The 15175-nt window shown below is 38.2% G+C and overlaps 1 protein-coding gene across 12 annotated transcripts in view; it reads right to left on the reverse strand.

Annotated features, from left to right (window-relative positions):
- The window catches only part of LOC122799590 (RIMS-binding protein 2-like), a 2967700-nt gene that overhangs the window by 455834 nt on the left and 2496691 nt on the right, over positions 1-15175 (reverse strand). For 8 of the 12 annotated variants that reach the window (XM_044068753.1, XM_044068745.1, XM_044068749.1 and 5 more), the window contains 2 exons: positions 5797-6561; positions 4555-4672 (listed from right to left, as the gene is read on the reverse strand). In XM_044068753.1, coding sequence (XP_043924688.1) covers positions 4555-4672; positions 5797-6561 — 883 coding nt within the window. The remainder of the gene's footprint in view (positions 1-4554; positions 4673-5796; positions 6562-15175) is intronic. The other 4 variants (XM_044068756.1, XM_044068750.1, XM_044068752.1 and 1 more) reach the window with 1 other exon arrangement.

Consider the following 15175-nt stretch of genomic DNA (forward strand, 5'->3'; position numbering starts at 1 on the left):
GTTATCATCAGGCAGAGCTAAGCGGCCTACAAGTGGTGGATAAATAACTGATAATATACACTGCATTATTACTTAATTAATAAGTTATATTACTGCATGCAACAGTGTAAGGTAACCACAATCATACAGTATGTTAGATGCAAGACTTCTATAGAGTATATAACACAGGTGAAGCACTGTCTCAGAAGAGAACTATCATTATGTGGGAGGAGTCAAATCAGACTTTTCTGGAATCATTTTTATTAACCTGGTAATCACATGTCAGTCTCCACTTTAAAATAAAAGTTTTAGAAAGGAGATGCCAATGTCTATCAAAGCATTTCAACCATGAAATTGTCAATTTAAGAGATCATGAATACTATATAAGCATCGCATTTTAATGTTCCTTTGCAGGCCAATAGGAAACTCTTGCATAATTTGCAAATGCTAAAATCTCACTTAAATTTAAGACAACAATGAAAGTCTACTGGCAATCATGTCCACTTTTTTGAATACAGTTTATGTGCTGAATTCATTTACTGGCTAGGTAAATGAACACTTTGCTGGAAATCTATGTTAGGAGCAACATGCATATTTACTACTGATAAGCAGCTGTGTTAAGAAATGCATTTTGTTAATACTGACGTACAGGCGACTCAAGTTCAACACAAAAAAGTAACATTCTTTCTGTTTCTCACAACTGCTGTCAAATACATTAATGAAAAGGTGAGCCTTATTTAGGGTGTAGTAAAGCCTTCCTTCATTTTTCACATATAACTGAAAGTATGCAAGTCTTTAAAAGAAACAGAGGTCTTACTCAAATCCACAGCACTGTAAGCAAAGTTTAAAGAAGTTTAATAGGGGAAGGAATTTCCAAAATGTCCTATAATACAAGCTGGAATAGGATTTTGCCACTGAAAACAGGGGTTAGTTTAGGATATAAAGCTGGTTAGAGGTGGACAGCTACTACCATTTCATTTTATGATAATGGTATGTGCAGGGAAAAAAGGAAAATCACCTAATTTTTAACAATTTCACCACATATTTCTGTCTCTTTTTTTAAAACAACTATTTCCTGAAGACTCCTCATGTTAGTTCCGTACTATAAATTACATGTCATGACTGCAAGTGTTTGTCTAACAGATTGTGTGTAAATGTGTATGTATCTGTATGTGTTGCATAATTTTACCCAAATAATAATGCATGTCAAGCCTTAATAAATCATATAGATATATACGGCTCCACTTTGGAATTTAAAAATTTCACAATCCCAACATTCTAAATATCGACGCTCAGAACCTCGGAATTGTGAAATCTTGAAACCTGTAAGTGGAGGGTGCCATACAATGTGGAAAGGGTGTGGAAAGAAAATTTGTATCCCTGGGACACTATGTTGAGAACCCAGCAGTCATTGGTAATGGTGGCCCAAGTGCTTGCATGAAAGGAGAGTTTTCCTCCTAGGGGTAAGAGAAGGTGGGCAGAGGGGGGAGGTGAGTCATTGTGAGTCTTTACCACAAGGGGGTGGCTTAGAACTCCCTGGTTTTGAAGTGGAGGTAGTCCACTGCTTAGATGTCTGCATCCCCTGTGGGTGCTGTCTGGGGGGGGGGGTCTGGTTCCCTAGGGTCTGGGATGGACTGGCTTAGTGGGAACAGGAAAGGACCAGTGCTTGGAGGGACAATGCCTGCTGAACCTGGGTGGCTGGACCTGTAACAAATCCTTAACTGTCTGCATAGATTTTGCTTTTTCTTCCATCTTTTTTAAGACCTCTTCTGCCTTAGTGCCAAATAATTTGTCTTTGTGCAGGGGGCATCCAACAATTTAGATTGACATGGTTTGGTAAGTGCTGCTCCTTAAGCCATGCATGCCTTCTAATGACAGATCCGGTGACTGCTGCCCTGCAAGAAGCTTCTAGGGTGTCAAAACCACAGTGCAAGGTGTGTTTAGTTGCTTGACTTGCAGAATGCATTAACTCTTGTAACTCTTTAGATTCTGCACAAGCAGGAAAGGAAGACATTTTTTTGTTTGAGGAGTTCCAAGGTATGTTGGTGAAATTTTAGCATATGGAACTGACAATTTAGTGCCCTGATAGCAAGAACAGCTAAGGTGTATATGTTTTTACCCCATCTGTATAGTGCTCGGGAATCCATATCTGAGGGGTGGATTCTTAGTAGAGGTTGCTTTAATCCCTTTAGGTCCTTGAAAAATTACCCCAGGGTCAGCAGTAGGATTTTTACAAACAAATTTGTGTGAGTCAGGGACTCTGTAGTACCTGTCTGGTTTTCTGGGTGCCGGAGGGAGGGTGTTAGGAGTCAAACTGGATTCCAAGAAAACATCCTCCACAACATCCAGGACTCGGGCGATGGCCAAGGGTCTGTGCTGTGGAAGATCTAAGAATTCCCTGAGTCTCTTTTTAGACTGAGGGTAGTCCTCACTCTACCATTGGAAATGCTCCCTTAAGGTATGAAGGGTTTCCCCAAAGGCAGAATCCTCTGGGGAAGAGGTGGAAGGGATGGAATCTTCTGCATCAGGATCCTCATAAGTAGAGAGGGGTTGCATGTCTTCATATTCAGATGAATCAGAGTCATCTAACTCTTGTTCAGACAAAACTACAGGGGATGGATTTCTTTTCCTTTTGGAGGGGGTAGCTTTTCTTCCCCTGATCAGCATGATAAGGTCTTCTGCCATTTTAAGCGTTTAAGACTGAGGCAAGAAAGCAGGTGTCTGAGATTGGGTCATCGGTTTCTTGGGTGTGGTTTGTACCCTGGGCCTAAGAAACTTGGTAATTTTCAAAAGAATGGTAGTTGTGAAAGAATACGTCGGTTTGTTTCGAGAATCGGTAGTGCGAAGGACTTCCTCAGAAGCCAGTGCCTGCTCAGCGGAGCCAGACCCATCCAAGATAGAAACGACTGCAGGATCCTTAGTCAAAAAAGAGTTTTGCAGCATACCAGATGCCGAAAGGGTCTCGGTAGCAGCCTGCGAATACACAGAAGTGGGCATCAGGGACTGAGAAAGCATCTCACTGAGGACCGGAGAACTGATGACTAGCTTAATGTAAGCATCGTTGGTAGGTTTGGACCTGTGCGGTCTGTCTCTGTCTTTATCCTTACATTTTTTTGGAAGATCTGCTGTCGGATGGCTTACCGAAGCCATATCAGACTTCAAGGACTGTAAGCGAAAATATCTAGCTACAATAAGGGCCCGATGACGGATAGTTCTGGCGTTAAACAAAGCACAGAAGTGACAGTGGGGGACATCATGATCTGGGCCTAAACAAGAGATGCAGTAAGAATGAAAGTCTCAGTGTGGTATTTGCTTTCCACAGGCGAGACAATTGTTAACTTTTTCTGACATCGGTTAGTGCAAGAAAAAAGGATCCCCAATAGGGTACTTAGCTTTAGAAGACTTCAGCTTCAAATCGGTAGAAGAAACTCAGGTAGAGGCCAACTGGCACTCCTGTGAACTGCTTCTGTTTCAGGCTCCATGGCAAGAAAGACTGATGTAATGGCGTCGGCTGCCTTACTTTATACTACTGATGACCTGACGTCAGTCCTGAAGCGACAGCAACAGACGCAGAAATACTACACCTCTGGTATTCGGGTCGGCCGAGGGCTACCCTGGCAGGGATAACACAAATGTGATGACTGCAACATTGAAACACGAAGAACATCAGGCCCATGAAAATTGTCATCATGAAATGGGTAAAAGCATGAAGCACTCACTTGGCAGTTATAGCTTTGACTTCTGTAGTCAGTAAATTATTAGTTAAGCAATAACTGCAATTCACTTGCAAATTAGTACTTTTTGTAAAAGCTTTCTTACAAAATACAGCTGTTTAAGTTCTAGCATATTGTCTTGTTTCAGCTAAAAAAAAGCAGTGTGTGTGTCTCTGTGTGATTGTGTGTATGTGTGTGTGTATATATATATATGAAGGAAAATTGTGCAAGTGCCATCTGAGTAAGTCAGTATAGCTGAAAAAAACACTCTTAGCTATCGATGATGTTGCCCCTTTTCCCACTGCTGTGTGTAGTTGTGGGGGCGAGGCAAAACCATAGCTACGTTACCTGGAGCCCTGTGCATTTTCCCCACCTGAGCCAAATATTTCACCTTTTAAGTATTTCTAGCCTTACAATTACAAAAGTTAAGCTAGGTGTTGGGCCTTGGCTTCCTGCAGAAATACTCTGCAGTTTGTAAAATTTTTTTTCTTTCTTTGTTTCCAAATTTGTTCATTCTGGATTCAGTCCATTTGGGTTTCACCTAATCAGGTGGCTGCACATAGATAAAATATCATAAAAAGAGCTCTGCCTAAATTAGCTGGTAAACTGAAAAGACTGAAGAGAAACTTAAATCAGGAGACTACTACTGCAGTATCCGTGTGAAAGTTACCAGCATATACAACATATAGCCCATTTGTCATTCACTTATAAGGTCATTCTCTCAACATTCTTTCATTTCCACAGCTGCTTAAAGTGTTGTATAGTAATTGCTAAAAAAAATATTTTTATTGAATGGAAATGATAGCTTTTGTAAACCAAAAAAAAAACTGTCAAAAGTCAGTAACCTGATTGGTCAACTAACCAATAGATGGAACCATCATTGGTCGAGGTCGCTGAGATACTGTGCTGCCATGAGATAGCCTTCGTCCTGAGTGTTCAACCCTGTCAGCTCTTCCAGATGCAGATGAGTTACCTAAAAGCTTCAAAAAGATGAAGATAGCCATTTAATTGCTAAACTAATAAGGGCTAATAATAAAAATTAACATTTTTGACAGAAGCATAAGCTTTAAAGGCAACTAAACTTATTTTTGTAACTGAAACGTTAGCTGAAAAGTGACAACTATTAGGACTGTTTGCTTCCACAAAAAAAAAGCCAAGATAGGTGATGAAAAAGCTCAACTACACAGCTATGTAAATTCTCTTTATTTTTGTCAAATTGTGATGTGTGATTTGTGATACAACTGGGACTGTGTTAACTTCTACAGCAAGGAAGGCAAAAAAGAACACAGTATTCACATGAAGGACAAACACATTTCTTAACAGAAGAAAAATATTTGATGTACAAAACCATACAGATTACTGGGTCTATCATTTTTCAAAAACTAATTAAATTTTTTTTTACTGCAGTAATGACTGCAAAATGTTGACGTTTATGTTATTCAGCTTTGCAATGTCTGCATATTGTGTTGTAGAAGATCCTTCATGTAATCTTAAAATTATTTGACAGTTGTTGTGTCTTTCGGCTTATGGGGTCGCCACAGCGGAACTCCGGTCTGCTAATGTTTGGTAGTGGATTTTTACGTGCCGAGTTACCAGCCCTGACGCACAACCTTCAATGAAGGCACCTTAAAATTATTTGACAGTAGAGCAGAAATTTGTAATAATCCCCTTGCTGCTAAAAGATGATAGCTGTATGCCTCATTCTTTTAAAACACGGCCATAGGACGAAGCCAAATGTCCACTATTAGTAGCTTTTGAGAATTTCTATTTCTTTTCACACATGCACAAAACCAAACATTCCTTAACAGCAGCACTTAGCTAACATTTAGCAGAAAGTAAGACTTAGTTAGCCTTTATCAAAAGCGCAATCACTGTAACTCGTTCTGTGGGAAAATCATTGTTAAAAGCAAATGAAACTGATTATAGCATGACACAGAAGATTGTGATGAATTTGATGAAGATCAACAAATCTATAAAAAGGACATGAGAAATCAAAGAAGAATAATGATAAGATCGATCCCAAAATGGACACCAAGAAATAAAAGAAAAGTAAACAGAGTGATTAGGCAAGCACATGTTAGAAGGAAGTTTTATTTTCACACACCAGAGAGTCTTCCTGTTCTCTGTGGCTTGACACAGCAGCTGGGTAAGCTGCCCTACTAGAGTCATTCATTTTTAGGTTGGTCTTCCAATTAATTTGTCTGTCTTCATTACAGAAAATCCCTTTTGTATCAATAATTTGTGCCTCACGTGTCTCATCTTTGCATTTCATGTCCTGATTAATCATCTCTGCTCTATACTGGGATTTAACTCCCGTAGTAACTAAATCACAGAAATCTTCCTCAATGCTGTCTTGCCTCGTTAAGATTTTCTTACGATTGAAAGGCTGTGCTGCACTACGCCTGCTTGAGTAGCAGTTGTCGGTGTCTGAACAACATTCTGCAGACTTAGCAGTGACACAGTTGTTCGCAGTTCTGCTGCTAAAGCGACACTCTTCTTCTTCACTTCCACAATCTAGTCCGCTGTCTGGACTCCTTGTAGCAGACCTGAAAAGTCTGCTCCCCTTCTCATCCAAGAAGCGATCTTCCACTCCTGGAAAAGACACTGAAAACCTGTGCTTAGGCGGGAAAGTTCTCTTTGTTGGAACCAAGAAGCATGGCTGTCTGCCATCTTGGTTGTACACCTTGTGGGCCTGTAAGGCTTTCATTTTACAGGAAACACCTAAACTTTCTTTTTGAACATGTTCAGAATTTTCTCCATCCTCTTCAGCTACCTCAGGAATACTGAAAAGTTTTTTACTATGAGATTTTTGTGGTGAAAATTCAAACGATTCCACATATGTCTCTTTTAGGTTCTCATAGGAATCCTTCTAAGAGTATGTGATGTTAAAACAGGCAGGGCACGAACAGTATGTGATTTCAAAATAAAATGGGGAGAAGAAAAATAAAGAAAGAATTAGTTTTTAGAGGCAATGACAAACAGAAGGCATGCAGTTTATTCCATGAGGAAAATGTCATGCTTGGAATGGGAAATCTGTGAAAATAAAGTCATGGATTAGAGGTTGTTTGGAACTGGAGACAATGCAAGATCATAGTTCAGATCAAACACACAGAGTTGGAAAACTGATGCTCTGAAAGAGAAAAAAATATGTACAGAGTTAAAAACAATGAAGTAAAAACAGCATAAAAAGCCATGGTGAGATGAAGCAAAAATAACATGAGACTGCTGTCCAAGGTGTTTGTCTTGATCCTGTTCGTGCTTTCATGGTTGAAAATTCACTTAGCTTGTTTAATGAATGACAGTTGAACAGATATGCTATTTTCATTTGATATTAAATGCTTTTCATAATATATTTTATTAGTTTTTAAATACTGGTGTACCTTTCTTGGCTTTATCAGTATCAATTATTCTTTCATAAAGATGTATATATAAGGCAAACCTGTTCTGCAAAATCTTTAACAGGGTGCTGTATTAATCTTGTGTAAAGGTCGTTATACATTGAACAACTTTTAAAAGTGTTCTTGAGTACATAACAGAACCAGAAAGTGTCCAATTACATCACTAAATTTACTATACTGCAAAGGGAAACAAAGCATTTGGCATCCTTTTCACTTGAATTAAAAACTACAACAAAAACAATCTTGTAAACCTAGAACACTTAATCAGTATCAAAAGCAAACACCATCTCTTATTTGCTTTTATGCCCTCTGTATGTTGGTATTTTGCTGCAGGTTTTTTGGGCATATGTATATATCTCTATATAGACTCAGAGCCTATTACAAAATTAAGGAGATGTTGAGCTGTAAGTTTGATTGTGATAAAAATGCTACATATGTAAAAGTGTTAGTAACACTAGATTGGAGGCCTAGTCATAAAGCTTCCTTCTTACTGTAGGGTGATCATGGAAATGTCTGATTATCATAACTTCATTTTACACATTATCAATGCCTACTTTCACTCCAAAACAACATTTACTATCATAGAGATAATGAAAACTGTGGTCTCTGTTCTTTTTATAAACTACTGCATTAGGAAACTCAAACATATATTTCCACTCTGAAATGAAAAAGGTTGGTAAGGTACTATGACATTTTATACCATTTTTTTTTCCATTTTTTTCTCAAATGGATTTGAAATAACACTAACATTTAATTATTTTGCAGAGACAAAACAACAAAGTCACATGACACAGAATACCACCAGGTTCTGCTGACTTCAAATGCCATCAGGTAAGGATGGCACTTATTCATGAATCTGACTTTTATAAAACTAAACATAAAATGAATCAGTGGGCACAGGACATAATGGGGCAACATGTAGGTATATCAGAATTGACAATAGCATTACAATTACTTGGTTGCCTGACATGAAGATCTAATTATTTGGCCAATTCAGCTACTTCTACTTGCTCGCACTTTGATTTGATGTAGGTGCTCAGTTACAATGCAGAAAGCTGTACCTTAAGGACACCACGACTATTTGTGAAGCAGTACCTGCTATTACTTGTGAATCATATCTGATATTATAAGACTAAACAAATACTTAAGATAATTTCTGAAGTATTATGCCTTTATATTTATTTATATATATCTAAGTATAGAGAATCTTAGCCTCTATTGAAGATCACTTAAAAGTCATGTTTATTTCCAGATATACATATATGCTGACCCATCTTCTTAGGTCAATATTTCAGTATATTGACTACAAATATTATTAGTACTGCAGCTCACTGTAAAATGTCTTTCATGTAGTTAACAGAGTTCAGTCTTACGAAGAGAAATGCCACATCATTGTTGACACAGCTGAGAACACAAGAGAAAACTGAAAAAGAAGATGGTCACAAACACATTTCACATTCAAATACAGCTGACACAGACTTGAAATAAAACAAAATGGCACTTTCAGGGCAGAAGGAAAATAATTTTGTGAAAAGCAAAAATAAAACACAGCATTACAGAATGCATTGTTGAGATGAATGACTACGTACTCAGTACTGCTCTGAAAATATCATTTTGGAAAGCTAAAAGGAGCTTCGATTTTGAGAGGATCCATGGTAAGGTTGATTTTTAGCTACATATATCTACAAGGGAACAGAACCTTCCAGAAGGATAACTGTCGCTGAAGTAAGGAGAAAAAATACATCTGCACTGAACTGATAAGTTTAAAACACAGTTAAATAACCTTCAGAGGTTGCAGTCTACACTTGTAAAGAAATAAAACTGCAAGACAGCATGTCTTGGGGGAGGGGCAATTATAGTGATGTTAGTCACTTAATTGCATGCAACACTAATGATATGCACACAGCAACACTTTTTGGGTAAGTTATGAAACTATGGAGTATTATCAGAGCTGGACTTAGCAATGTCTAAATGTACAATGTTAATTTAGAAACACGATTCTGATTACATTAGCGTTGTAGCAAAAAAAAAATGAATTTTAGTGTTTTTACAAACCGAAACCTAAGGAACACTAACCAGTTTGGATTATATTATTTTTCAGCAACTGCACAATTTAATTTTATATAATCACCTGCCAGTCATTATTACCAACCTGTTGTGTATAACTGGTGTGACATCAACTGAAGCCCCAAATATATACCATCAAAAATGCTTAAAACTAGCAGTCTCTACTAAAAGCAAGTATCACTTGAAATTCAAAAACAACCACACCCTGGTGGTCCTCTGCAATAAATAAACTATATAACAAAATAAAGAAACTGCTTAAATGATTTAGTAGATGCTAAACCCTTTTTCACATGAATAATATCAAAAGTCCGAGATAACTATACTTCCTCAAAGGGGTTTGACAATATGGGATATAACCATATACCTGGTCGATTAAGTAATAATCTTAGCCTCTATATATGCTTTGTAGTAAGTGAACAGAGAACAGCTACAGTCATTCTCCTGCAGAAGACAGGACCTTCCACAGACCCAGAACATTACATACCCATATGTCTGATCAGCTTCATACGCAAAGCAATGGAAAGACTTATCATGGCACTAATCAATCAGGACACAGGGAACCTCCAAATATCTGACCCTTCTCAGTTTGGATTTGTCAAGGGCAAGTCATGCTTACTCAACCTGGTGGATTTTTTTGAAAATGTCACCAAAGAAATGGATGAAGTTAAAATGATATCACCACATACCTCAACCTATCTAAAGCTTTTGACACAATTCCCCTCTCAGGAATAGTAGAAAAGCTAAATAAACCCCTATGTCACCCATTGGGTTGACAACTGGCTCACAGACAGGACACAGATAATCAAAATAAGGGAAGTTACTTCTACAAAGAGACCAGTCACCAGTGTATTCCCCAGGGTTCTGGCCTTCTGATCTGAGTGAACCAAGTCCCCATCTGGATTTAACAGTAACAAGGGGATGGTGTGAGAGAGACAGAAAGCTTTGTTTGGAACTGCTTAGAAGAGAAGGAATAAGGATTACATGGGGGGGATTAATCGAGGCTTATGCTCCATATGGAAGGAAACTATTAGAATTTAGGGGTCTGCTGGAGATACCAAGGAATGATCATGTTGAGCTTATATAAGGCTTTGCAAAATGAGGAATTAATATGAAATGCTGAGTAATTTGTTTCAAATAATCCTTAATAAAATACAAAAATATCTTAAAATGTGTAAATGAAACACTTTACACTCATACAGTTCATATCTTTATATATACTTTATTCTTTTCTTCGATAATTGTTTTTGCCTGTATTTCTGTTCATTTGCTGAGTTGAAGTTTAAATAGATTATTTTAATGATCTTATGTTTCAAGATCTGTAACTGGATTATCTAGAACAATGATTACCGTGTACATTTTTTAAATGTAAATGAAAAATCTGAAAAAAAAGTAACAAAGAGAATGGACAAGCAGAGACAAACCTAAAATAATTTACACAAACATGGAACACTGAATATCAATATAACAGAATAATAATCAAATGTAGGTGTTTAACGTAAGTAAAAAATAACGAGTGCAGAAATCAGATTCTTAAATGTTGTATAGACAATGAAAATCATGGAAAAGACTCTTAATTTGAAGCATAGCTTGAAGTCAGATATTCATTAGCTCTTTTGCTAAATTTAATCAGTGGCAGGGTCGCAACAAGTAGCACACTTATCTTTGGCACAGAAGGCTGTGGAGTCTATTCCCATACCAGGTAGCTTGATTACCAACACTGCAGTACAGTATAAAGGGGGTGCTGCATTACTGAGTGTGTTGTCCTTTGAAAGAGGCATTAAAAAGAGAGCCTCATCTGCCTGAATTGGTGGCACTCAGGCAGATGTAAAACATCCCACTGAGTCTTTCACAAAGAGTAGTTTATTTTATTGATCTAGACATTACATATTATTTACATATCTACATTACTTAGATCTATTTACAAATCTCCATACAGTATAAACTTCAATTTAAGCATTCCTCCTACTCTTTTATCCACAACCAAAACATTATTTTTTTTCAAAATCTTTGTCAAAGTCCATTTTCCACTGTATCTAATTTTATTTAGTATCTCTTTCCATATAGTCCACGAAGCATAAAATATTACTTTGCCCATTTTCTTCACTTCTTCCTGTTTACATGCACCATAATAACCAAATTCTATTATGTCCATATTTATTTGTTCAAATTTTAACAAACTTTTCACCCTATTATCTTTACATATTTCTTTTCACAAATTATTAACTCTTTCACATTTCAAAAACACATAGTCAGTAGTCTCAAACTCTCCACATTTATTACATTTTCTGTTTTGCTTTTTTGTATGGCATATTTGCCTTAATCAGCAATTTTCTAATACACAATCTCCATAAAAATCATTACATACTTTAATCTTTTTATAGTTATTATATCTCACCATTATGGCTTTTTTCTTATCTATCTCTAAGTCTTTCCATGGATGAATACAATAAAGTGTTTTCATAATACTTAAGTACCGTTCCTTTCTATTTTTCTCACATATATTTGTTTTTTCTTTTCCATAACACAATTTTGTTTTGGTACTCTTTCATTTCTTCATTCATAATATTTTTACTTCATTTTACCTTCCATTTCTTCCCACAATTTTTGTATTTATAATATAGTATAATTTCTATCAAGTTTTTTATTTTCATAATTCCTTTTAATACCTTATATAAAATTAAAGATGTACACAAACCAGCTCACGCCACTCGCTATGTAGTCATGGGAACACCAGTAAAACTTCTTCAATGTTAACCAAGGTACCAAACAGTCACTTTGCACAAACGATAGCAGCAGCCCGCTTTGAGCATAAAAATCCAGAATTTATTTTAAAACACTGTCCAACTGAACAACTGAGCAAACAGTTGTTCAGTTGGACAGTGTTAACATTGAAGACGTTTTACCGGTGTTCCCATGACTACATAGCGAGTGGCGTGAGCTGGTTTGTGTACATTTTTTTGGGTTACTGAGTTGCTGCGAACGCTTCTTTGGTTTTACAGTGGATAAAATTAAAGATGCTGCATGTGCTATTGGGTTTATTAAACCCAAACCTCCTTGTTCTTCTTTCATATACAGGATCCCCCTTTTGACTGGATTCAGTCTAGAGCTCCATATAAAAGAGAATATAATCATCATTAATTCTTTTTCATACTTAATAGGAAACATGTAGATGTTAGCAACATAAGCAATTTTTCCTATTACTGTGGTGTTCAACAAGTGTGCTTTTTTCTATATGGCTTTACCAGAAAGGCTCATCCAGACTCTGCTACACTTTGCTGTGAAGGAAAGGTTAGTTTGCTGTTATTTTTTGTATTTCTGTATTGCCTTTCTATCTTTTGAATACTGTAGTTTGTTTTCTTTACCTTGTGTTTTGCTTGCATTCTGTTTTAACAGCATATTAAAACTTCAAAAGAGACCACAGCTCTCTCTGTTCTGAGTCAGGCAGACTGTCTTTCTAGTTGCCCGCCTCTTATGTTAATCTGACCATATATCTCATTTCTCTCTACTTTCACTGGCTTATGTGAGTAATCACAAAACCATCACTTTTGAAATCCCACCCTTCAATTATTTAAATTTATTGGCCATCCTACAGTATTTCATAGTACCAAAATACAAAAGTAACCACCCCTTTCAGTCCATCTTGCTGTTTTAAAAATAGTAACTCTCCACTAAATCTTAACTTTTTAAACAGGTAAAACTCAAGTTACCTACTTTCATATCTAACTTCTCTAGTGCACACTGCAGAGTGTATTCTTTTCAATCTTACCTCTAAGCATCCCTGTTACTAGCACTTTCTCTAATACCTAAAAAGATCATCTCTACTTGACTCCAAGTAGACTTTTCTCTATCTGTTAAACCTAGCACTTGCTCCTACAGTACTTATTACCTTGATACGGCACTCTTATAGATAGCACCCCAAAAAGGCAAACCCCCATTTCTCGGTCACCCACGTCCCCCGGAATCTCTTTTAAAGTTTTTTTGTCTAGTCCTTCTAGCATGTCGAGGATCAGTTGCTAGTGTCCTCTCCTGCTCAGCTGGTGAACCTGGGAATATTGAGGCAATGTTACAATTGCCTCATGTACACAGAACAACCCTCTCCTCCTCCTACAAAACACAAATACATGCGAGAGATGCAACTATACGGCCAAACTGGAGGCTGAGCACTCTCAACATAGGACTGGCAAGACCAGTCAGGAGGAGAAGGTTACCACACACACTATAGACCCAGTCTCACATAGTACCATCACAACCTCAAATCATACACATAAACACACAAAGACATACTCAGCGGCGCTGATCAAAATCTACCAAAACAGCAGAGGCCACCAAAGCAGACACCCAAACAACCACCACCTCAGAACACAACACCTGCAACACATAGACCTCACAGTCAGAGTGTCAAACAGTCACAGCCCTTAAGGCCAAACACAATGCCAGACACACTAGTCATTGGTGACTCCATAGTCAGACACACTGACGTCCCGCTCACCAGACTGAGTAAGGAGAAGGTCACAGTAAGCTGCCTGTCGGGCTAGAATCCGCCACATAACGCAAGCACTCAGGTCTCTCAACAGCAGGTACAAATACGACTCGGTCATTGTCCACGCTGGTGTAAACGACCTGAGACGTACCTCCTTGGACTACATGAAAAGAGATATTGAGGAGCTCTCTGATTATGTAGCCCAGGCAGGTATGACCCTGACCTTGAGCAGTATCCTACCTTCACCAAGAATGATGTCACAATACAGAGATAAGATGATCAGCTTTAACAATTGGCTTAAACTCTGGTGTCATTCAAAGGGGATCCAATGTCTGTCTGCCTGGGTGACATGCTGGACAAGCCACGCTGCTTCGCTAGGGACGGCTTGCACCTGTCACCCCTGGGATTCCGGATATTGGCAAAGGCTCTTGCCACCCCCATAGTGCCTTTTTTAGGCAAGGCTCAAATTCTAAACCTACCACCCTAGAACACAAAAAAGGAAAAAAACTAAGGGTAATGCTGCTCAATGCCAGAAGTCTAAATCTCAAAATGCACGCACTCGAGGCCCTTCTCAGTATGGAGAACATCGATGTCTGTGCAGTGACAGAAACCTGGTTCAAGGCTCCTGAGAGCACCCCAGCACTATCAGGTTTTACCTCTTATCATGCGTTCGCCCCAAAATCCGGACAATACCAAGAAAGGAGGGGGTATCCATATTCATCAAAGACACCCACACCTCAAGACTGGTGGCAACGACGATGCATCAGAGACCATCCAGGTGCAATTAACCATAGGCAAGACTGCTCTGCAAATTGTAGCATGTTACAGGCCACCCTCACAAACTCAGGAACCTCACATGGCCTTCCTGAAAACACTAGAGGGGATAAATGTATCACCAAACACCATCATACTAGGTGACTTCAATTACCCTAATATAGACTGGGAACACTACTCAAGCCCAAACACCCTAGCCCAAAAGTTCCTGGAATTCATAAACTCAAATGCCATGGAACAACTAGTCACCATCCCCACAAGAGGAGAAAACATACTTGATCTCATCATCACGAACATGGGAGCACAATGTTCAACACCGGAAGTATACCCCTCACTGGTGAGATCAGATCACAAACTAATCTCGCTGGAGGTCCTCATCCCACCCCCACCTGAAATAAAAAAGACCACAGTAAAGAACTTCTCGAAAGCCGACTTCACACTTCTAAAGACTAGTGTGGTCTCGTTTAAGGCCCCCGAGCCGGCGGAAAACAGTACTCAAGCTGTTGAATCACTTACAAATGCCTTCTACCAGCACCTGCAGGACTGCATGGATAAGGCAATCCCAAGCAAAACAAAGACTCTTTGTACCAAAGGCAAGCGTCCAGTCTGGTGGACCCCAGCCATAAACAAACTCTACAACAAAAGGAGGAAGCTACTACAAGATAGAGCAAAATCCTTAAAAGGTAAGACACCCTTGATCACTATAAGTAAAAAACTAAGAGCTCTCATAAAATCATCCAAAGCAAATTTTGAGAGAAAAATAG

The sequence above is a fragment of the Protopterus annectens genome, chromosome 4.part0 (genome assembly GCF_019279795.1).
Source record: "Protopterus annectens isolate FY-2018-M chromosome 4.part0, PAN1.0, whole genome shotgun sequence".
In the NCBI taxonomy this organism is placed as follows: Eukaryota; Metazoa; Chordata; order Ceratodontiformes; family Protopteridae; genus Protopterus; species Protopterus annectens.